Source organism: Lepisosteus oculatus, unplaced genomic scaffold, assembly GCF_040954835.1.
Source record: "Lepisosteus oculatus isolate fLepOcu1 unplaced genomic scaffold, fLepOcu1.hap2 HAP2_SCAFFOLD_618, whole genome shotgun sequence".
Taxonomy (NCBI): domain Eukaryota; kingdom Metazoa; phylum Chordata; class Actinopteri; order Semionotiformes; family Lepisosteidae; genus Lepisosteus; species Lepisosteus oculatus.
Window position 1 is genome coordinate 26,064 of NW_027168169.1, and position 25,659 is coordinate 51,722.

General features: G+C 39.6%; 1 protein-coding gene across 1 annotated transcript in view; it reads right to left on the reverse strand.

Moving 5' to 3' along the window:
- The window catches only part of LOC138231839 (ribonuclease inhibitor-like), a gene marked incomplete at its 3' end in the record, with an annotated part of 49,188 nt that overhangs the window by 20,994 nt on the left and 2,535 nt on the right, over positions 1 to 25,659 (reverse strand). The window contains exon 2 of the mRNA XM_069186559.1: positions 17,490 to 17,663. Within this exon, the coding sequence (XP_069042660.1) occupies positions 17,490 to 17,663 (174 nt within the window). The remainder of the gene's footprint in view (positions 1 to 17,489; positions 17,664 to 25,659) is intronic.

The window sequence follows — 25,659 nt, forward strand, 5'->3', positions numbered from 1 at the left end:
TGCGGTATTACAGGAGAACCTACGGTAACTCGCGGTAGACTGTGTAAAGCGCACCGCAAAATAAGCGGTATCGCCCGCTCGTTTTGAATGGCTGCATCTGTACATGTGGTTAGTTTGGAAAAGTTTTTACATGCTCCTTCTGACTATATTACAGATGCAGCCATTCAAAACGAGCAAGGTATGCTGCGGTACAACGCGGTGGGCGTGTCACATATCAATGCGTCATATCACGGCATACCGCATGCAAATTAGGTTATGTTAATAGTATCCGGAATCACCTTGTCAAACTGCCAGGTGGAGCTAATAAAGCTTACCCTCTCATGTACAGCATTTGAGCTGTCACCAGAAAACGCCTGGTTACAAATCCCAGTCACTGCTGAAAGACAGTCATTTTCCAATTAAGAATTTAAACGACAATACTTTATTTTTTCATTGACAAAAAGTAACACCACAGCATTTCGTTGATCCGATAACATATCCGTTTCCAATCATACAAAGTAAGTTTTGAGAATCTCCGATTCACCATGCCTTTCCACGTGCTCATAAATGATATTAATTTAGGAATACAGACATATTATGTAAACTTTTTAAAGAAAAAATACACACCAGTATTCCACTTTCTCCCTAAACATTTTAAGCATGAAGTCTTTCATGTAGTTATTTTGGAAATATTTTTACGTCCTCCTTCTTACCACATTAAGTTTATATACTTTGTGAAAAGTGATAGTGTTTCAACCTTTTCTGTGAATTCGCTTGTTATCGGCGTGAACAAAAGCATACTTTTAGAATTTGATTAACGGGGAATATATTATGGAATCGTGTATCTAAAGAATTTAATAACGATATAATTATATTCATGTACTGTCTGGCTGAATGAACTGAAGAGTTAGTTAATGCGACACAGAAGATAATATTAATAATGTAGTCCTTTCATGCTCACGCCCTACCAGCTGGGGAATTGAACCCAGGCCTCGAGCATCACTCAAAAGGGAAGCAGCCAGTTGAGCTATAGTGAGATCTACCTTCAACCCACCCGGACCAGGTCCCTCCTAGTCGTATGAAAGGCAGTGACATCACCGCGCTGGCAAGCCCTCATCAAAGTTTAACTCATTCAGAGCGCCGTACATTACAAACTCCAAGCGTTTCATTTTAGGCTGAAGACCTTCACACCTGAAGAAGGCTTCACAGCCAAAATGTTGTGTTTTCTCTCTTCTCTTTTCAGCATGGAATAAACCTATTACTTGTTCCTTTGCAGACTACGCAGGCTGACATGGCTACGCCACCTGAAGTAGTGTTAATAATACTAATAATAATAATTGCTTACACTTATGTAGCGCTTTTCTAGACACTCCACTCAAAGTGCTTTACAGGTAATGGGGACTCCCCTCCACCACCACCAATGTGCAGCATCCACCTGGATGATGTGACGGCAGCCATAGTGCGCCAGAACGCTCACCACACATCAGCTATCAGTGGGGAGGAGAGCAGAGTAATGTAGCCAATTCATAGAGGGGGATTATTAGGAGGCCATGATTGGTAAGGGCCAATTGGAAATTTGGCCAGAACACCAGGGTTACACCCCTACTCTTTTCGAGAAGCGCCCTGGGATTTTTTAATGACCACAGTGATAATAGATGTGGTTGATGTTTTCCCATTAAACAATGTGCTTATCGTGCAAATCCTGCTAAACTAAAAATTAGACACAAGAAGTGTATTATTGGACAATGTTGTGAGGATCTGGCGGAATTTCTCTGTAAACTGAACGAGTTATAGAGGAGACACATATCACCTCTTTTTACACTTGTAAAAAAGAACATTTCACTCAGTGGGCGAAGCATTGTTATCGCAATCACCTGCTAATTTGATTTATACCACGAGAAGACAGGATAATGTGATTGAACTGTATCTGTACAGAATGTGTGTTACGTTTACAAAATTAAAGTGTTTAAAATGTATAATTAAAAAGTAAAAAAAAAACTTAAAGCTTACGCAAAGATTCTAAGATGATCATGAGAAAGTGTATTGCATGTATAATGGTCTAACCCCATTACCCCTGTTTTGATTAAAATCGCGTGTTTAATTAAATACTTTTATTGATTCATAATCTGACAAAGATGGTGCATAATTGCGCATCAAGCAAAATCCTGTTTCCCCGATTGTCAGAAAAAAAAATTAGCTCACTGATATGTTTATGTAGAGGTTGTGAAAATTTTCACAAGTCGTGGTCTTTAAAATGCATTCGGTTTGAAGGCTTTCTGTGTTTCACTTGCGAAGATATGGACAAAAGAATATTCGAGCGTGGTAAAAAAAATGGCATAAAAATAAGATGGGAAAAATATTTTTTAAATTTTTAAAAAATAAATAAAAAATGATATATAATGATGTGTTCCTGCTTAACTTAGACATTGCATGACTTTTAAACCTATAAAAACAGGTTTTGATAGTTAATAACCACTTTTTATGAGCAAAAAAACAGCTGATTTTTCTTCCTCGTGATCAGCTTAGAATCTGTGTATGCTGTAAGGTTTTTACTTCTTAATTAAACGTTTAAAATACACAAATAACACACGTTTTGAATAGAAAAAATCATATTCTGTTGTCTTCCTGGTATGTAGAACAGATCATCAGGTATTTTTCTCCCAATCAGAGGCTCTGAAAATAGTGTACCACCCACTTCGCTCCGTCAGATAGAGGGAGGAAGCGCTGAGCTCTTTATTGCACAATGGCCGTTCTGCGTCTGCATTCATAACTTAGTGCTTAAAATTAAACAACGTAAATGTAAATCATTTTCTCTGACTTCTAAGTCCCTTAATTATCATTAAGCACAGGTTTCTCACCACTTAGACTACTTTTTGATAACATCATTAGACAAAGCAGGAACTTGTTGTACTTTCTAATGACATTACACGTGGAAAGATTACAGATTTTAATTGTCTTTTATTTTGTTATACGTTTTAGAAAAGTTACATCTATATATACACCACAAAACTATTCTCGATTGTATTTCTTAATGCTATGTTACATTTAGTTCATTGTTTTGAACACATCTAATTTAGAAAGTTAGGTGTTAGCATAAACTATTAGTAATCAATAATATTACATTTAGCACTGTAATAAATTGTTGCACTTTTCCCCGCATCTTGTAATACCATATTTTTATTGTTCAAATATGCATTAAATCTGACTACCAGAAAATAAGTTAAATACAAAATTAAAGAAAAATAGGGTAAAACATCATTCAAAATATTTTGCTAACAATGTTAACTGTTTATAAAAATAAAAATTTATTAACTAAGGAATAGGATGGCAGTTTGTTAGTGTGTTTTTTTTCATAAATACAAGAGAACCAGATGTCTCAGTGGCTTTCAAAATTAAATTATGTATGCATACCTCTGAACTAGAATTTTAACTAAGCAATCCATGCATTTCTAATGGTGGCCAAGTGGTTAGAATTGCTATCTTGCAGCACCGGGGCCCTAGGTTCAATTCCTGCCATCCTGTGTGTGTGGAGTTTGCATGTTCTTTTTGGGTTCCGTGTTTTTTCTCCATATGTGTGATATGATTTCCTCTCGCTCTCAAAAACATACTGGTAGGTTAATTGGCTTATGGGAAAACTGGCCCTGATGCGTGTGTGTCTGTGTCTGTCTGTCCTGTGATGGACTGGTGCTGTGTCCAGGGTGTATTCTGCCTTGTGTCCGTTGCTTACTGTGATAGGCTCCAAATCCTCTGTACTGGATAAAGAGATTAGAAAATGGATGGAAGTAAAGGCACTGTGTGGATGGAACTATACACAGTGTTAGAAACCCACTATGAGATGGCAGCATCACACTGAGGATAAATGATTTTATAGTGCTGGCTTAAGGAAAGCCTTTCCACCTCTCTTGCACATCAGTATCCATACCTAGTTAGTAATTTAAACAAGTTGCCTCTAAATACAGATGCAGCCATTCAAAATGCTCGGTAAAAACCCGCGGTACAGTAACCTACCCACAAGCCACCGCAGGGCACCGGAGGGCACCGCGGTAAGTGATTGTCTGGCCAAAATGACCGACAGGGGCACTCGTGGTGCATTGGTTGGTAGTGCAAAGATTTAATCATTTAATGTCTTTACTGTGCACATTTTAATCCGCTTAGTTTTGAATATTTATATAGATTTTACCACTAAAGGGAAATTTTAGTAGCTGAGCATAAAAAGAAGAGGAGCATAACGCATCTGAAGGTCATAAACGATATTAATTTAGGAACATAAACATTACTGTATGTATGTAAACTGTACTGTGTATGGCTGGTCTTTGTAGTTTAAAGAAAAAATACACACCAGTCTTCCATTTCTCCCTAAACATTTTAGGCATGAAAGTTTTATGAAACGGTACCCAAATATGCGATTGCTGTATAGAATGAATTTTAATTTTAAAAAATTATTTAACACGAACATTAAGCTGTTTACATCTTCCGCCTGAGAACAGTCATCCGTTGCTACCCAACGCAGAATGGTGATTGGCTGACACTATCTGACACCCCTCTGATTGGAGAAAAAAGACGTGCTGGTTTGCTATACATACTGTACCAGGAAGAGGATTTCTTTCTATTCAAAACGTGTATTTTAAAAGTTTAAGAAGTAAAAACCTTACAGCGTACACAGATTTCTAAACTGATCAGGATCGTTATCTTTGTCTTATGCATAATAATGTTCACCGCTCTGTCCAGCAAATTAATAATAAACTTTATTTTATATAGCTTTTTAAACGAATAAGTAATTAGATTGCTCATAAACCTAATCACTTGCTTTTTCTTTTTATTTAGGCTCAGATTTCAACTATAGATCGTATTATTAATTACCATAATTACAACCAACCAACCAACAAAAACAACCATATAAACATAATACCAACCAAAAACATAGATAACAACCACAATACAAAATCAAATAATCAAACCATTTTACTCTCGCAAAGTCCTCCAATTATCATAATCCCGCCCCTTATGCAAAACCAAACCTTCCTCCCTTCCCAGTTTATCCTGTTTATCATAAACAAAATCCACCTCAATTTTCAACATAAAGCATTACACAAAATCAATACCTCAACACTCCATACTCAACAACGATAATTCACAAACAGCCAGAACATGTAACTACACATTCCCAAATTAGGTCTACTTTCCATGGCCCCGCCCCTTATGCAAAACCAACATCCCTCCCCTGTTCTCTCTCTCCCCTGGCAGTTGTAATTGTTTTTATTTTCAAATAAATTTTAGCAAAGTCATGTATTTTAAAAATCTTAAGATTTTTATATTTATGTCTTTATTTAGTGGTTTCATTAGTGACAAAGGCTAAACTTTCTTGGAAAAATGTATTTTATGTAAACCATGTTTGCTATTAATTCATTCAGGGCTAAAATATGTTCATTGTCTTCTAATGAAAGAAGGGTTCCTTTCGCCGTAGTCGGGAGCCTAGCCTTTAACTAGTAAGTACTGTACTTACTGGGTTTTTGAGGGGGGTGTCTTTCGCTGGAAATCTCGCCTCCTACTTTGAAAATACCCGTGAAACCGGTTCAATTCGTCACAGCCAGCACTCCTGCAGAGAGTTGGGTTGTACTTGCAGTGTATACAGTACATGCTTTATGCTCTTCGTTAATGTCTGTGAAGTTTTATTTAATCTCTGAGCCATACTGATTCTTCTGGAAGCCAGTTTCCGCCAGGGAGTAAAAAAAAAAACACACTATGGTATTCTCTCCAATGCAGTGCAGTTAAAAAAATACCTCTGATGCTGCTCCTAAACGAATATCTTTTATGACCATCAGAAGCTTTATGCTCCTTTTCTTTTTTCCAGTGGATTGAACAGGGAGAGGCATTTCATGATGTACTTTTCACTGATGAAACAACAGTGGCTCTGGAACAGTTTTCAACCAAGTCGTTTTATAAAAAGGGGAGATATGTACACGTTACTGAAGCTAAAAGTTTAGCCTTTGTCACTAATGTAACCACTAAATAAAGACATATAGAAATCCCTACGTTACAGACTGTATATGGCTGGTATTGGTAGTTTAAAGAAAAAATACACACCAGTATTCCACTTTCTCCCTAAACATTTTAAGCATCAGAGTCTTACATGTGGTTATTTCGAAAACGTTTGTACGTGCTCCTTCTTACCATGTGACTGTTTACTGTTACTGACCATATGAAGTTTAAGTGCCTGTGGGCACTTTTCCTGTCCGTGGGGGGTGGACCGTCTTTCATTAGAAGGTTAGTCTGTTCTACTCTGAGAATGTAGAGGGGGTGGAAAGTGCCTGCGGTCATTTAATTAGTATTAAAATCTTAGTTATCTTTCTAGTTCACAGGTTTGCATGCACTGAGACATCAGGTACTACTGTTGTATTTATGAAAAAGAAACAAAACAAAAAACATACTAACAACTGTGCCATCCTACTCCTTAGTTAATACATTTTATTATTCATAAACAGTTAACATTGTTAGCAAAATATTTTGAATTATATTTAACCCTATTTTTTCTTTAGTTTTGTATTTAACTTATTATATGATAGTCAGACTTCATGTATATTAATGTATATTTGAACAATGAAAATATATTTTTACAAGATTTTACATTAAGCACTTAAAATTAATATGGTTAATAATAGTAAACTGTAACATGCTGTAACAAGATCGGTTAAACTGCGAAGAAAATCCTTTCAGAGAAAATGTTTCAGGTGTGAAGAACATAGATCTCCAATGCAATTTCAACCAAACCTGTTCCCACACACCCTGCCCCCACTACCATTAGAATATACACAAACATTTTAGCGTTTCATTCTGAGCAGAAGACCCTCACACCTGAAGAGTGCTGGCTGTCACGAATTAAACCGGTTTTACAGGTTTCAATCACAGACCATGTGACATGGGACTCAGTAAAGTAACACACAGCGCCACTGGATTTGATAATACCTAACCAAAATCCGCAATATGGAAACAGAACCTGTGTAATTGTTGATAGATGATGTACTCGTAACATTTTTTCAAGACGAACTACAACATTTAAAAAATGACTTGTATGTACTTGATATCTCTAATCAATCCACGGGTTCCAGCACAAAACGAAACTAAAACGCATACCGTTTCGCGCTTCTTATTAGTTGCTCAAAAGTAATTTGACCGTATGAAATGCATAATATAAACCTAGAAACATATACGTGAGCAGTACTTAAGCACTGTAGTATCGGTGTTAAGACATACCTCTCAAATACTGTAAATCAAGTTAAAAATATCTCAAGATCGATTCTGGTCATAATGAAACCATGTTTCGTGTATGTTTTCTTTTTCATCTTGAAATAACTCATTTCTAAATACCTTTTTCACTGTTAACATCTTGTAGCAACTTTGCGACAAAATATACACTCTGACAGTTCATCCTGCTACCAACATTAAATAAAACAAATCTTAAGATTTCTATATTTATGTCTTTATTTAGTGGTTTCATTCATAGCTTACAATGTTTAGGGAGAAATGGAATACCGGTGTGTATTTTTTTCTTTAAAGTACCGAGACCAGCCATATACTGTATGTTTATGTTAAGATTTCCCTTCAGTGGTAAAATTAGATATGAATATTCAATACTTAAACGGGCACAGTTAAGACATTAAATATACATATACATACTGTATACAGTACAGTTTGCATACGGTAATATGTTTATGTTACGCGATTAAAAAATAAATAAATAAAACTGAAAGGTCCAGCACCAGCTTGATTGGAACACACAACCTGCCAGTTGGTAGTCACGCACCTAGACCAGTAGGCTACAAGACAGCTCGCATAAGCAGGCAGGCGAAACAGCCCTACACAGCCCTGCCGCAGTACACGGATATAATCATACCGTTATTAAATTCTTGAGATACGCGATTCCATATTATATTCCCTTTTAATCAAATTCTAAAAGTATGCTTGTTGACTCCGGTATCACGTTAGTTAAAGACTTCGAAGCTTACAATGTTTAGGGAGAAATGGAATACTGGTGTGCATTTTTTTCTTTTCATGATAGGTGTCGCATTTTAAATCATTTTCGTAGTTAGAAATTATGAAACGCCCTGTTAAAAGCAAGGAAGTTTTTATGCCCGTTGAAGTAAAACAAAATGCCTGACAAAGTATGGCTTGGACAGATTCCAAGTGCTTGTACAAATGTGCTAAAGAAATTATACTTTGAGTATACAGCTTGTCCAAAGTCATCCATTATTAATACTATTAGTAATATCTTCAGTAAAGGCTTTGATGCATAAATATTTCTGATAAAGGTAGGTTGTGTACTTTTGTCCAACTGAGCAATCTTGCTTTCATAAAATATACCAACATTTTAATGACTGATGATTAACATGCTGTAATACACAGTTCAAAATTAAAGGCTCAAATGCTGTACATGAGAGGTTAAGCTCCCCCTGGCGGTTTTACAAGGCGACGCCGGATAGTTAGTCACGTGACACACGTGAACCGCGTGATACCCTGGTGGGCGTGTCGCGGTATGCCGCGAAATACCTCACCCATTTTGAATGGCTGCATCTGTACATACTGTATACAGTACAGTTTGCATACGGTAATATGTTTATTTTCCTAAATCAATCTCTTTTATGAGCATGTGAAAGGCATGGTAAATCGATTCTCAAAAATTACTGTACTTTGTATGATTGGAAACAAATGTGTGATTGCGAAATGCTGTGGTGTTACTTTTACAAAGACGGTCAATGAAAAAAATAATGTGGACCAGGGCAATACTTTGAGTATACAGCTTGTCCAAGGTCATTCATTATTAATCCTATTAGTAATATCTTCAGTAAAGACTTTGATGGCGACAGCTCAAACATGAGAGGTTGAGCTTTATTAGCTCCACCTTGCGGAAATTCCGGATACTATTATTTTGCTTCCGGTATTATAGGAGAATTTACGGTAACTCGCGATAGACTGCGTAAAGCGCACCGGAAAATAATGCGGTATCGCCTGCACATTTTTAATGGCTGCATCTGTATCTCGATCTCTTTCAGGCCAAAGATACACTTATCTTTATTTAAAGTTAAGCCTCTGTCTTGGAATCTTTGGAATACTTGCCTGAGCCTCTGTTCTAGTTGTTCTTCATTTTCCGCATGTACTACAACATCATCCATATACCATACAACACCAGGCATTGCACACAACATCGAGTCCATAGCCTTCCGATAGGCCTCTGAGGCACTAGACAAGCCAAAAGGAACTTTCCTGAAACGGTAACAACCCCTGTGTGTGATGAAGGTAGTCAGGAGTCTTGATTCTGCTTGAGCTGCTTCATGAATTCTAGCGACTGTAAGAGCTCTTTCTAAAGTCAGCCCTTCCTCCTGCAACAATTTATCACGCAGTCTCTTACGTGCACATTTTTCCACAAGCTGATCTCTTAACATCTCAGCTTCCAATACTCCAAAGTCACACGATTTAGCCAGTTATATTAGTGCATTCACAAAAGCATCAACAGATTCGTCCTGAGACTGAGTTCTCTGCCTAAATTTATGCCGTTCCAAAACCACATTTCTCCGCAGTGTAAAGTAAGTGTCTAAGGCAGCTACAGTCTGTTCATATGTACCTGTTTCTCCACGGAGGTTGGCGAAAATCCGCTGCACGGGCGCCCCGATAGAGTGCAGTAATATAGCACGTCTCACGGCATCCGGAGCTTCTGTAGATCCACTGGCTATTTCAAAAAATCTGTACGACTCCATCCATATCTTGTATTCCGTATACAAATCCGGAGCTCCGAGGTTCAGTGGAAGCAGTGGAGAAAGATGGGCATAAGCAAACTTCTCGGCGTGGCTGCCGCATCTTCCATGGCGCAAGCTAAACGAACAGTCCGAATATTCAAGAGTTCGTTTCTACCAGCAAGAGAACGAGAACCTGCAGTGTTCTGCTCGCTTTGAGTTCGTCGAACACTCATCTCTCGTCGCCATAAATGTTGTGTATCTTAATAAAGAGCCGTTCTTTTATTATTTTAACTATTTTATTAACTACACAAATCATGCCCTTACACTATACAGTATATTCCCGCCTTCTACTCTCTCGTTCTGTTGTTTCGCGATGTCTACTCACTATACTACAAGTACAGTACTCTCACACGTACCATAGTCAAAACACACCGACACCTTCACACAAGAATCTCTGCAGTTTAACTGGAGGCACCAGTTATAAAAAAATCAAAAATAAGAAACAATGACGTGACCCTGCCTAACTTAGGAATTGCATGACTTTAAAAGATTAGTTTAGTTGAAAAAACAGGTGATTTTCTTCCTCGTGATCAGCTTGGAAACTTACGCTGTAAATTACTTTTTAATCAAACGTTTAAAGCACTTGAATTTCATAAACACAAATAAAAAACATATTCTACTATTTTCCTATGGTACGAAGCAGATCAGTAGGTCTTTTTTTTCCCAATCAGAGTCTGAGAAAATAGCTCCCCACCCACTGCATCAGAGAAGCGGCGGCACTGAGAGAGGAGGCGCGGAGCTCTGTAATACAGAATGAGCCGTCTGCAGCCTGGAACGCTTAAGACACAGATCGCGTCTGCCTTTATAACTTAGGTTTTCAAATTAAGCAACGTAAATCATTTCCTTTGACTTCCAGTCCTTTAATTATCATTAAGGATAGCTACTTTCTCACCAATTATATTTATTTTTTAAAAGCATTGTTAAACAAAGCAGGAGCTTATTGTACTTCCTAATGTAATTGACATGTGGAAAGATTATAGATTTTAATCGCCTTTAGGTTTTCATCAATTTTAGCAAAGTGTCATAAAAACAAATGCCACAAAACTATTCTCGATTGTATTTCTGAATGTTACGTCTAACTTAGTTCAATATTTGAAATAAAAGTCATTGTTCAAATGTAAAATCCGAGTATTGAAAAATATGTAAAATACAGAATTAGTAAAGAAAGGATAAAATATATTTTAAAATATTTTGCTATCAACTATTAATAACAGTCTTAACTGTTTATAACAATTAAATGTATTAACTAAGGAATAGGTTGGCAGTGTTTAGCATGCTTTTGGTAAGTTTTTACATAAATACAACAGTTGTACCAGATATCTCGGTGACTTTCAAAATTAAATTATGCATGCAAATCTGTGAACTAGAAAGATAACTAAGCTATCCATCCATTTCTAATGGTAGCACAGTGGTTAGCATTGCTATCCTACAGTGCTAGGGCCCCAGGTTCAATTCCTGGGGTACAGTATGTGTGGAGTTTGCATGTTCTCTCTGGGTCATGTGGGTTTTCTCCAAGTACTCTTTATTTACTCTATTTAGTGTTTCTATTAGTGACAGGCTAAATTACTTTCTTTGAAAAATGTATTTTATGTGTGGCAAACACAAACTGACTTGCTTTAATTAATGTTCAACTATTTAAGAAGCCTTCCATGAAACCATATTTGCTACTAATTCATATACTTTAAGGCTTTCTGATAAAATTACTGTTTTTCATGTTAGTTAATTTTCTGACTCTTTATCCCATCAAACCTTCATTCTCACCCTGCCAGAAATGCACCTGATTATTCAAATCCAAACCTGTTTCAGGTTCAGACATTCTTTTGTTAAACACACCTTTCTGTGATTTCTTGTATATCTAAGCTTTGCAAGTGTCCCTGCATCCCTCTTCTGCACTGTGTCTGCTCATTACATTTTTCTGTTTGCTTATTTCAAAGTAACACCAGCTCCATTTCTAAAACGTTTTGCTCATGTGCATTTTTGTATTTATTTACCTCTCTAACATTTTTAGACTGAATTTTAGTTTCAGCCTTAAAAAGCTTGGGTTTTCTCTATCTTTTGTTTCTTTTCCTACAGAGCTTCCTAATTCCTAATTGTGAAGTTTCCAGCATGTTTACATTAATCTATGCACATTTTAAACTGTTATTACTGATCACCGAATTATTGTATTATGGCTTAGATTAGATTTCTCATAAATACAATTATTTCTTCATTTTCTAATTGAATGAAATTAGTTTATGTGTCAAATACGCAGCCACGTACTATGATACAGGGCACGCTAATACTTGAGTGGACACAAGAGCTACTATGTAATTCTATACCATTGTATAGGAATGTGTGCTCCGAACATAAATGACTAATTGTATTTAAAAAACGTTATCTCCAGCAAATAGGGAAGTAGGAGAATGTGAGTGGAAAGCGTGCTAGATAACAGAAAAATATTTTTAAAACTGTTCTAGGTCAATTTGAGAAAAATACACCAAGCGTCTCTGTGTTTCGCTCCCACGCGCATGAAATAAAAACTTCTTTTAACTTCTGAGACGGACTCCTGAAACAGAAACGGGGGAAAATGCAAGCTTGCGGATTGCTAAAGCAGGTAATACACACACTATTTGTGAAGAACTTTGATTACCATTGGGAAAAGAGCTGACACGTATTGCGGAAGAAGGACCCAAAGCAAAATCCTCTGAACTCAAAAGTACCAGCAGAAGTTTATCCAAAAACGTGGGTCAGGAGTTCAGGCCGGGAACGGGGAACGGGGAACGGGGAACGGGGAACGGGGAACGGGGAACGGGGAACGGGGAACGGGGAACGGGGAACGGGGAACGGGGAACGGGGAACGGGGAACGGGGAACGGGGAACGGGGAACGGGGAACGGGGAACGGGGAACGGGGAACGGGGAAGCTCTAGCTAGGTGAAACCCAATACTGAGCAAGGAGTGGTGCGTCAGGTTGGTTTAAGTAGGCAGGTGGAAGAAGGTGTGTCTGATTAGTTAATTGGAAACTGCACTGGAATGTTGATTAAGGGCGGTGAGTTCTCCAGGGACGTGACATAACACATATTATGTGTGGAGAAAAAGCTGCTAAACAGCTCGACCTCTTGCCCCTTTCGAATGACACAGTCACTCGTAGAATTATTCATATGGCAGATGATGTCAAAAGTACACTGATAGAGCTTGTTAAGATAAGCAGATGCTTTTAACTGCAATTAGATGAGTCTGCAGATGAAGTTGATTTGGCCAATTTGCTCGTTTACATTAGAAATGAGTTTGAGGGCACGTCTCATGAGGACTTTCTGTTTTGAAGACGCTACCAACAAAAACTACAGGAGAGCACATATTTCAGCTTCCGAATGAATTTATCGAAGAGAATGGCCTCGACTGGAAAAAATGCGTCGGAGTTTGTACAGATGGTGCTAGAGCGATTATGGGCAGACACAGCATTGTAGTTGCACGAATTAGAGAAGTTGTTCCATATATGAAGTGGACTGCAGCATCCAAGGCCTTGGCCGTCAAGAAAATGCCTGAGGTATTAAAATCTGTTAAACTGTGCTGTCAAAGTTGTGAATTGTATCAATGCTCAACCAATAAATTCACATCTGCTTTGTTTGAGTAAACAAGCTCACCCCTCTCACTGAAATACTGTAAATACTGATGTTTTACTCCCCCTTACCACATAATGACGCAATCTCCATTGCCACACACACGGCCCTATTCATCTGGACAAAAAGAACACATACACAAGACTACTATTCATCGACTTCAGCTCAGCTTTTAACACTATTATCCCAGAGAAACTAGTCAAGAAACTCAGTGCACTGGGTCTCAACACCACCCTCTGCATCTGGATTCGGGACTTTCTGACAGGCAGACCTCAGGCTGTCAGGCCTGGAAACCACACCTCCGGCACACTTACTCTGAACACTGGGGTCCCCCAGGGGTGTGTGCTTAGTCCATTGCTCTACTCCCTCTATACCCACGACTGTAAGGCCAAACACAACACCAACTCCATCGTCAAGTTTGCCGATGACACCACAGTTGTAGGTCTGATCACAGACAATGATGAGAGGGCCTACAGGGAGGAGGTCATTCTCCTTACAACATGGTGTGATGACAACAACCTCACCCTCAACGTCAGCAAAACCAAGGAGCTGATCGTTGATTTCAGGAAACTACAAACCGGACATGCCCCTATCCACATCAACGGGACTGAAGTGGAAAGGGTCAGTAACTTTAAATTCCTTGGTGTCCATATCACCGAGGACCTCACATGGTCTCTCAACACCACCTGTCTGATCAAGAAAGTGCAACAGCGGCTGTACTTCCTAAGACGGTTGAAGAAGGCTAAGATATGTCCCCAGATCCTCACTAACTTTTACAGATGCACTACAGAAAGTGCACTGACAGGCTGCATCACAGTGTGGTATGGCAACTGCAGTGCTGCTGACCGCAAAGCCCTACAGCGGGTGGTGAAAACTGCCCAGTCCATCACTGGGGTTACTCTCCCATCTATCCAGGACATTTATGACAGACGGTGCTTGAGGAAAGCTCTAAGCATAATCAAAGACCCCACACACCCCAGCTACAGACTTTATGATCTGCTACCATCTGGAAACAGTACCAGAGCATTTGGGCCCGGACTACCAGACTCAGAGACAGTTTTTACCCCCGCACTATCAAACTATTAAACTCCCAGCCTCTCTCACTCTCACCTCACCTCCCACCTATGATCTGAACCTCACAGTGCATTCTTCCTTTCTTTCTTTCCAAAAACCCAAACACACATTGAAAATCTACCTCTACCATACATGTCAAAAGCTCACTCCCCATAATTTATATCCCTTTATTTTATTCTGTTGATGCATATTTTTGCACATAACCTGTTAACTTTTTGTTGTTTTGCACATTGCCTGTTGTTGTTTTTTTTTGCACATTGCCTGTTGTTTTTCTTGCACATTGCCTGTTGTTGTTTTTTGCACACTGCCTGTTGTCTCTGTCTTTCTTTTGTTACACAATTGTATAGTAGTTGTTGTTGTTGTTGTTGTTGTTGTTGTTGTTTTTTCTCTTTGTACTACTTATGTCCGAGAGCTAGCTAAACAGCATTTCGTTATACCATATACCATGTATATGAGTGTAATGACAATAAACTTGAACTTGAACTTGAACTTGAACAAAAAATATATTCGTAATATGACTGGGATTCATTTTTTTTCTGTCTGTGTTTCTCCTTACTCTCTCTTACCCACTGCGATTCGGACACAGAATGGTTAAAGAAGGCAACACGTCAAGCAGCCAGAGGGAAGGTGGGTCGTCGTCCTGCCTCCATAACTAAAAATCCAAATAGGAGTGGCTCAAGTGACTTATAGAGTCATGCAACTGACAGTTTGAGGTACCATATCGTGTAAATATTACATTGTTGCTGATAGGTTAAGCTTTCCAAACTCAGGACCAAAGAAATGTGACTGATTTTTCACTCTGTTTTGTTGGTTAAACTCAAAGATCATAAGCACCACCATTTTAAATGGGATGTACAGTATAGTTCTTAGTTCAGTTTGACTTTTAACTGTATGTACTGTCTTCGTAATTGGATAGTGCTTTAAAGAGAGGGAGCACCAAAAATGTTCTCTTTTCCCTTTTCACAAACAACCTCACATCTCGGGATGACTCTGTCAAGATTTTCAAATATGCAGATGACACAACCATTGTTGGCCTCATCTCGAATAATGATGAGACTTGTTACCGAAAGCAGATTGACTGGGGAACAGCCTGGTGTTTGGACATCGACATCATACTCAACGCTTCTAAAACCAGGAAAACCATCACTGACTTACAACGCATTCAGAACACAAAACTTCCAGTCTTCATTAATGATCAGCCAATAGAGACCACAAACTCCTTTAATTTCTGGGTACATACATAAACAGTGATCTTAAATGGAGTACCAACACTGACCACATAGTCAAGAAAGCACAGAGAGGATGTTTTTTCTTAGGCAACTCAAAAAACACAGAGTGAACTGGCAACTCCTCCTTCAATTCTACACACCCATAATCCAAAGTGTTCTGACAACCTCTATTATAGTCTGGTATGGGAGCTTGGATAACTACTCAAAAGGCAAACTGGAAAGGATTGTGTCCAAAGCTGCAAAAGTTGTTTGCTGTGAACTTCCTTCTGTTTCATCTCGCCACCAGGAAAATCATCTCAGACCCCTCTCACCCAACTCATAATCTCTTTCAGCTTCTCCCTTCTGGAACACGTTTCAGATCCTTCAATTCAAGGAGTACCTGCTTCAACCTCAGCTTCCTTCCCACTCCCTTACGAACTCTGAGTTCACGTTGAACTCTGAATTCCACTGTATAATGATGCTGCTACATGGAAAGTTGTTTACATATGTATGTGACGATGTTTGTCTGTCTTCTGTTTTATTTAAATTTGTACTGTATATGTCGTATGTACAGTATGTCTCATCTGTGTTCTTTCCTGTACCAAAAGCAAATTCCATTGAATTCTGTTGTGTGGCACTAAAGAATAAAGAAAGAAAGCATTATCTTTTAAGTGAGATAAATAGTCAGGTTGTGTGCTGAGCTGTCATTCAGGTTATTGAAGCTTTATAAGCTGAGCTGCACAGAAGTAAGACTGTAGACCCAGGGCCCCAGTGTGATATCTCGTGTGCAGGGCAGGCAGTAGGAAGTGAAACTAGAGACATGATCAAAAAGGCAGAGGTTGAGCTGAGAGGAACTCATTAAAGCACCAGGGAGAGTCTGGAGGAGAGTCATTTAACATGTAGGGTTCAAAGCTCAGGGATCAGTCCAAGACGTGGTCAAACAGGCAACGTCAAAGCACAGAGAGAGGAGAAAATGCTGGAGAAATCTGAGAAGAAGTAAATGAGACTCTGAGATGAGAGATTAACAAATTGATACATTTTGCATACTGTAAGTATGCAAATGTATCAATTAGTAAGATGCAAATGAGTAAGATGCAAATGAGAAAAGTAAGATGCAAATGAGAAAAGGAGTTTGGCACTTCCATAGCAATTGAAGAATCTAAAACAATTCAAATCTGCATAAATCCACCAATTCACATTCATGGAGAGAATGTGAGTAAGAAATTAATATTCAGTATTGGAAGAAAAATAAAGTGCTGGAAGAATGGCTGGGAACACCTGGCATATCCTAAACATTTTTTGGTTTGAAAATAAACTGGGGAAATATTGTGAAAAACAAATATAAAAAAATTCCTTGTTAGGAGTCCTTTTTCTTCTGGCACAAACACCAGATGAGCTGCCTTCAGAGGCAGAAAGATACTTTTTTAGAACTGTCAGAACTGCAGCCATGAAATAAATCACTAGAAACTGGTTAAAGCTGGACAGACCTTGTGTTCTAATGAAGAAGGATTCTATGAATGAAATCTCATGGAGAATATTACCCACAGAATTCTAAACCAAAAACAATATATATATATGTGTGTGTGTGTGTGTAAAAAAGATGGGCAAAATAGGAAAGATTGCATATTGAATCTCTCAGTAATGAGATATTAATAAATAACAATAGTCACAAACAAGAACTTGTATAAAAATGCATTGCAGTTTTTTGTCTTTGTATATGCCCTGCTTCTTTTTTATTTTTGTAATTCCTAGGTGTGGATGCATGTGAAAAAGTCAATATTCGGTGTCTGAGCATACCTAAATAAAACAATAAAATACAAAGAAATCACCAGTGTTCACTTACCCCAGTGTTGCTAATTTGCAGTTGGAATCTCTCAGAGCTGCAGACAGCAGTTTCACTCCTGAATCTCCCAGTTTATTGTCACTCAGATCCAGCTCTCTCAGACTGGACTGTTGAGACTGAAGAGCAGAGGCCAGATCTTCACAACATCTCTCTGTTAGTTTACATCTCTCCATCCTGCAGACAAAAAGACAGGAGCACAGCTGAACATCTGCACAGCTCATCCACATCTTTCTTTCCAAGTCTCCACTACAACACCCAACTCAGCAGTAATATACAACATCATGTCATTATCCATCTCAGAGTGTCCGTGGATGAGGATGATGAAGATAACAGCTGCTTCAAAATTTGGGTTCCAGAAGGAAGAAGAAAGATGAGAAGAAACTGTCAGGAAGGGAGACAGTGGGAAACAGGGAGACACATGGAGCTACAATGAAAAGGGAAACAGAAAGACTTTTAACTATAATAAAAATTGCTGTACATGTATTATTATATTTTCTTATTACATCATCGTATAGTTATAACATTGGTTGTTGTTGTTGTTTTTTATTAAAATGGTTTATTAATCCCAAATGTAAATTAGCAACACTGAAGTAAGTCAACTGGAGACTATTGTTATTTGTAGATATGTTGAGAAAAACAATTCAATTTGAAGAAAATAAACCATTTGAAGAATAAAAACAAGCAGGGCTTTTATAACACATAAAATAATAAAAATAATACATAATAATAATATCAACAAATAACTAGCATACACACTACCCCTATATACTGTACTAAACCCCCTAAAAAAGTAATAGAAAATGATCATGAAACTAAACAAACCCCACCCCTCCCACGAATATATAAAACATATTTACACATGAAAGACTCTTTACACAGACTCTCACATGTAACATAGTCAAAACACACCGACACCTTCAAACAAGAATCTCTACAGTTTCACTAGAGGAATTCAAGAGAGATCCTGCTCTTCACCAACCCATCAAACACTCTTCTCCTCTCCAGCCCCCCTGCCTGAGACTGTGTTTATCCTGCTCCTGTAGAAGAGGAGTTGGGCCTGGCCCAGCAGAAAGTGCACTGTGTACAATTCTCTTCTTATTGACATAACTCACCCTGAACACAACAGCAGGGCTGCTGAAGACCACACTAAGGTTAGAGAAGAGACTCAACATGGGAGTCAGGAGGGAGCAGGTGATATACCAGTGAAAGTGTGCCTGTTTCTCAGCACTGAAGTGTAACTATAACCAGAGGTATAACATTAAATTCATACATTATATTATAAATGGGATGACCTAGGTTCTTAATGTGACCGATGTTGTGTCCCACTTCAGTCAATTGCACAAAAAATGAAGCTTTTAATTTGGCAGTGCCTCCACCTGAAACAGCCATCAATTTGTGACTATATTAGACTTTTAAGGAATTTCAACCGTAATTCTACCGGTGATCACAAGATGACTTTACAAGGCTTGTGTGCCCAATGAGCAAATATCCTATTTACTTTCTGTAATTTAAAATTGAAAATCACATACAGACCACCCTGCATTGTGAAATTTCTCAAACACAACAACATATATAAATAACCGTCGAGAAACTAAAAAAATAACATTCACTATAAAGGAATGTACGGAGTCTCTTAAACCCAAAAAATCATTGGCACGCTAGTTAAAAGGCGAGACGATATATTCCTCAAATTTAGTAATTTCACAAACTTTAAAAAAAATGTGTTTTAATACTGGATGGTAAAAGTAAAGTCGGAAAAAACAGGTTTGTCCGCGATAAAACAGTAAAATAGATTTGAGTCCTGACTACAATAAAACAGACAGTCCGGTGAGAATAATCTGTATCCTGTGTCCACTGTTCTCAGCTGTAAATCTTCAGGTTTACTTGCAGCCTCTGATGATCGAAAAACTTGCTGCCTCTTCACTGCGCTCCGCAGATCCCGAGTGTTTTCTTTGAGAATGAATGTGGATGCCTTGCACATCGTCTCCAGACGTTTTTCTTATCCCAATCCAGTCCCTTCTGTTTCTCTCTTTTCCCGATAATCTCTCCTCTTTTTCTCCAGTCGTTAATGAAATTTAAACTCACCTCTCCGCGCACACTAGCCGATCTGTATACTCCGGATCTCTCCACAGTGCTTTTTTTTCTCTCATGAAATTTACCCTCGGACCCCCTCCAGTTCAATGAATACAGTATATGTTTATTTAACCTGGTTGAATTACAATATATAGGGCAGTGCGGTGGCTCTGTGCCGGTGGCTGGAAGGTTGCCAGTTCATATTCAGTGGCTAGCAGAGGAATCCTACTCTGTTGGACCCCTGAGCAAGGCCCTTAACCCCAGCTGCACCAGGGGTGTCCTTTAAATGGCTGACCGTGTGTTCTGACCCCAAGCTTCTCTCCCTGTCTGTGTGTCTCATGGAGAGCAAGTTGGGGTATGCGAAAAGACAAATTCCTAATTCAAGACATTGTATATGGCCAATAAAGTGATCTTATCTTAATATAACTTGTATTTCACCTAAACATATTGACATTAACATTATATTCACAAACTGTACTAAACAACAAAAAGTACACAATGTAACGCAACGGGGGCTCTAGCGGGCGCCCTTGCCGCATTAGGTCGGCCCCATCCCGACTGAGGCTCGAACCCGGGACTCCCGCGTCTCTCTGCAGTGACCCAGCCCCGTGAGCTAAAGAGAGATCTCTCTATAGCCCAGTAGCTGTAGTCCTGCTATCACAGGGAAGGGCGGTGACATCACCTGCTCTGGTACGCCGGCTCTTACACAGTGCCTGTCGGCTGTATGCGTTACAATATTAAAACTACATAAATTCACAGAGAGCTACAGAAGGGACAGACAGACTCTGCTGGATCTAAAACCGACACAAACTACTTGACAGCAATGGTAGTGCACAAGACTCCCCACTGTGGGCTGTCAGCATTTTAAGTGAGGTGGGATAATGCGGGGGTTTTGGGATTGCAGGGTCCACTGGCTTACTGTCCTATATCTATGAAGGAAACAGAGTGCCGGTATGGAATCAAGACGTGGGTGAGGTATTCTTTTAAATATTTTAAGAGTGAGCGATATCGCTTTGTGGAGAGATTAACATAAATTGCTCTCTAGCTAGAGAGAGAGAAAAGTTATGGAATGTTCGGTGCTGTTCTATGAAGAACGATTTAGTCAGTCACATGAGCATTTAGTCTAGGCAGACTCAATTAGATACAGTACATCACGCTGATATAATCAATCAACATGATGCCGGAGAGTTGCTCCTCATCTTTATGTCTTTATCTGTTTCATATTTTGGGCTTTTTGTATCCAGTGTATCTTTTCAGCAATTATTGCTTGCAAGTATTCAGTGCTTATGAACACTGGATCGAGAATCGCTGATTTAAACACAGATATTTCCTACTTGGGTGGCTCTGCAAACTGACCCCCCAGCTGACTCAGAGCAGAGCAGGCGAATGCGAAGGACGCGGAGCGTGGAGGACTTCAAGCGAGAGTGAAGCGCCGCGGCTACCGGACCCCGCTCCTGAATGTCCTCCTGGCCAACGTGCAGTCCGTGGAGAACAAGATGGACGAGTTAAGCCATCAGAGGGATTGTTGTGTTCTCTGTCTCGCCGAGACCTGGCTGACCCCCAATACACCTGACTCAGCCGTTCAGCTTGACAGATTCTTCACCTGTCACATGGATCGCTCTGGTTCGGCTGGTAGTGTATGTCTAATGATAGTCAACTCTTGGTGTGCAGATGTGAACATTTTGAAACAGTTTTGCTCTCAGGAAGGCTGGAAGTATCGCTAAGGATACCAGTCATCATGGTTTCTCACTTTTCTCCACCTTCCCTCTAGTAAGTGTTATAGGAGCATAAAGGCAAGTACGTCCAGATTCAGAGACAGTTTCTTCCCACAAACTGTCAGATTACTGAACGCTACCCCTACCACTGGCTCACACCGATTTATTTTCTAAGATGTATGTTATTTAACTTGTTGTTGCTGCCGCTGTTCTGTGTTTGTTTTTGGTGTTAATGTGTTTGTAGTGGAGCATACATGTAATGAAAGTTAGAGGGATGTAATTGCTGGTATTTGGGGCCCTCTAGTGGTGATCAGTGGTAGGGCATTAATTTTTATCCGCTGTGTCACAGAGAAATCTGTACAGGCTTTCCCAGGCAGGCTGTATCCCCATTCAAGTTTCCAGTGAGTGTCAGGGAGAGATGACAGATGAGATCAGTGCACAGCCCGTACAGAGCTTTCCCCTCAGCTGTGACCAGAGATCGTTCCTCTAAAGTACAAGATTATAGGAATGTTTGTATCTGTTTAACTTACATTTGGGAACCCCAGAACATTTGCCAGAAGGAAGAGGTTCATATTGTAACGCAACGGGGGCTCTGGCGGGCACCCTTGCCGCTTCAGGTCGGCCCCTGCACCGTCCGGGGCTCGAACCCAGGACTTCCACGTCTCTCTGCAGCGACCTAGCCCCGTGAGTTAAAGAGAGATCTCTCTACAGCCCAGTAGCTGTAGTCCTGCTATCACAGGGAAGGGCGGTGACATCACCTGCTCTGGTACGCCGGCTCTTACACAGTGCCTGTCGGCCGTAAGCGTTACAATATTCAGAATTGAGGATATGGGAAGGATCTGATATAATTTTTTCTGCCTTGATTATGGATTTTTCAAAGATTGTCTGCAGGGAGGGATGTTGTTTCACTCCCATGACTTCAAAGCTGTTTGGACGAGGCGGGAAATTTGCAATTTAAAATGAACTGATAGATTACCAAACCACACTGTTATACCATTTCTGATGATGCTCTCGATTACAGCATGGTAAAAGAGCAGCATTACTTCCTGTCCAACCCCAAACACTCTTAGTCTTTGCAAGAAATATAAGTGCTGCTTAACTTTGGAGCAAAAACTCTCTACATGAGTAGTCCAGCACAGGTTACTGTCTATGTGTACACCTAAGTACTTATATGAATCAACCTGAGTGATAAGTTCTTTGTGGATTACTACATCTGGGTGATCACCAACTGCTCTGGGATCAAAATCTGTTTCTTTTGTTTTTTTAACATTCAGAATTAGGCAATTGTTGTCACAGCATTGCACTAACCTATGGGTTTCTGACCTATACAGATGAGCTGCTTCCTCTGCGCATTGAGCCAAGCACAGCTGTATCATCTGAGAATTTGAAGATGGAGTTGCTTTGACTACTGATTGCACAATCATTTGTATAAAGTGTGACCAGAACTGGAGAGCTCACACCGACCTGAGGGTCACCTGTGCCAATGGATCTTGATTCCGAAAGAAAGAGTTTTATTGACCTGCTGACATACTGTGTACGGTTTGTTAAAAATGAGTGATACCATCTTACAATGTAATGGTTAATGGACATTTGCTTCAGCTTGCTTATCAATAGATGGGGATGCAGCATATTAAATGCAGAGCTGAAGTCCATAAACAGCATCTGAGCATAGGCATTGGGGTCCTCTAGGTGTTTAAGAAACAGATGCATAATGCTGTTGATTGCATCATCGGTGCCCCGCTGGTGTTTATATGCAAACTCATATGGATCCAGTACAGTGTTCACCTCTGAGCACAGCATGGATACCATAATCCTCTCAAACCATTTCATAACAACAGACGTCAGTGCTACCGGCCTGTAGTCATTATTATCTGAGGGAAAGGGCTTTTTAGGTATTGGCACCATCATTGCTTTTTTTCACAGCGCTGGAACAAAGTGAGAATCAGCAGACTTATGAAAGACGGAGCACCATCTTGGTGTTAATTCCTCTGCCCAATTTTTTAAAAGAGAGGCAGAGATGCCATTGCGGCCTGTTGCCTTTTTCGCACATATGTGCTTGAAACATTGTGTGGTCATCTGTGGAATTATTAAAAGCCTACCAGCACTACTGTCAGCTGTAATAGTATCTAATATATTATCACCTGCAACAGAGAAGTCCTGTGTCTCAAACCTCAGATAAGTCAGTCAGATCATTTGCTTTAGCCAGCTCATCCATTGTATGGACGCTCTTCTTTGAAGAATTCAAGTTTGTGACTGTTTTCATTGTTTGCCTCAGCCTCCTGGAGTTCTTTGTTTCAAAGTCACTCTCCATTGCCTCCTTGTGTTGATTCTTTGCATTCCTGAGTTTTAGTTTAAGCTCTTTTTGCAGGAATATCAATTGCACTTGAGACTGGTTTCTAAAAGTGAGTCTTTTACAGTTGATGCAGTCTATCACATCTTTAGTTATATGTGGTTTATTATTTGGGTTCACTGTTATGCTTTTCAAGAGGAACATTAGAGGGGTGACACTACATTAAAAGCATCCCCCAAGATGTAGCTCAGACAGAAACTGACATGAATATCTGCCTGTACACCATGGGCAATACAGTCCTAATGTAGCTCACATCCAGTCCACACAGCACCAGCAGCCCTGGTCCATGTCCATCAGGTCTTGCAACTGGGAGACACTGGTTCAGACCAGTCTGCTGGTGAAGAATAAGAAGTGGCCCTGTTCTGTCTCTATTCTAGTATTGCGGCTGATGGGTTGTTTAAGAGGGGAGACAAAGGGGGACACAGTGGTTAACATGGCTGTATCGCAGTGCCAGGGCCCTGGTTCAGTTCTGGACCTGGGGAGATATTTGTGTGAAGTTTGTATGTTCTCTCTGTGTTCTCACTTGTTTCCTCTGTCGAACCCCTGATGGACTGACAACCAGTACATGCTCCTGTTTTGGGCCCATTGCTTGCTAGGATAGGGTCTGGCTCACCCATGACCCTGAATTAGAAACAGTGGAGTCCAGGACTGACTGGGTGTCTCCTCGACTCTAAACACACAGAGAGCACCACTGCTCTAGCAGACTGAGGAGGAAAGGAGGTAGTGGGGACCGGTCAACCCCACAGGTGATCAGTAGAAAGAGAGAGGACCAGGGTGAGTTTGAGGTCCCCTGCTCGACTCAGCAGGACACAAGGCTGGGCCATGAGCAGGTGATGACAACAATTGAAAGTCCTCTAGGGTTTTTCACAGAGCCCGACATCCTTCTCTCCCCCAGCCATGACCATGAAGTCATTAGTGTACTCTGAGTCCGGGATAGTAAGATCAGGGCAGCCTGGGATGGACAGCCCCTTTGCTGACCCAGTACAGCTGATATACTGTAGAAGAGGCTCAATGGCAAAGGAGTGGAGTATCTCCAAAAGTGAGAGTATATCAGTGTATTTTCACAACCAATCTCCAGCAGTGATCACTGGATTTCAAAGGTACTGTAAGGTCATGAGATTTACTCATTTCTTTATTTCTTGTTTTTTGGCTTGGATGTTTCTGTCTGATGAGAGGACACAGTAAGCCATATAAGAAATCTAAGGATTCTACTGTATACTGTACACTACATAATTACTTTTTTTAATTCCAGAGTTCTTAAAAATGTTTGAGAGGACATCATTCCAGGTAGAAACTGACTATTTGGATGGAGGTCTTATTAGGGTAGACTAAACTATCTTTAAACACAGAAACTGAAATGAAAAATAATTCTGGGTCCAGAGAAAGCATTTGATTTACACCCTTTTGTATTTGAAACTTGTAGGGAATTGGGTTTTCAGAATGGTTTTATTGTTTGGCTACATGCAATGTAAAAACAACCAAATGCACAGGAACAGGCTCATGGTATTCTGTCAGAGAGATTTAATTCATACAGGGGAACAAGACGAGGAGATGCTTGTCACCACTGATTTATGCTCTCAGAGAATAAGACAACAGAAGGATACAGAGGCAGGTGATATAGCAGGAGAACACACAATCAGGCTCTTTATAAAGATGGTGTTAGTATATACAGCAGAAATTCAACATCTTTTTCTGTTCTCTCTGAGGTAATCACAGACTACAGCAACTTCTCAGAATAGGAATTAAAGGAAATTTTGAAGCAATGTTATTGGAGAATTTATATCCCTGGAGATAAAAAATAAATTTAATTTACAATAAAATTGGGATAAGATAAAATGTTGGACAAATGCAATACCCAGAAACCTAGAAAACATTAAAATGTAACTAAGAGGTGTTAGAAAATCAGGTTAAGCAAAACTTCAATAGATGGAAATTGATGCCTCTCTCATTCTTGGGAAGGATGAAGACAGCAAGAAGGAAGGTACTTCCAGGATTTCTGTCTTGTTCCAGACCTCCCTTATTCCCCTCAATG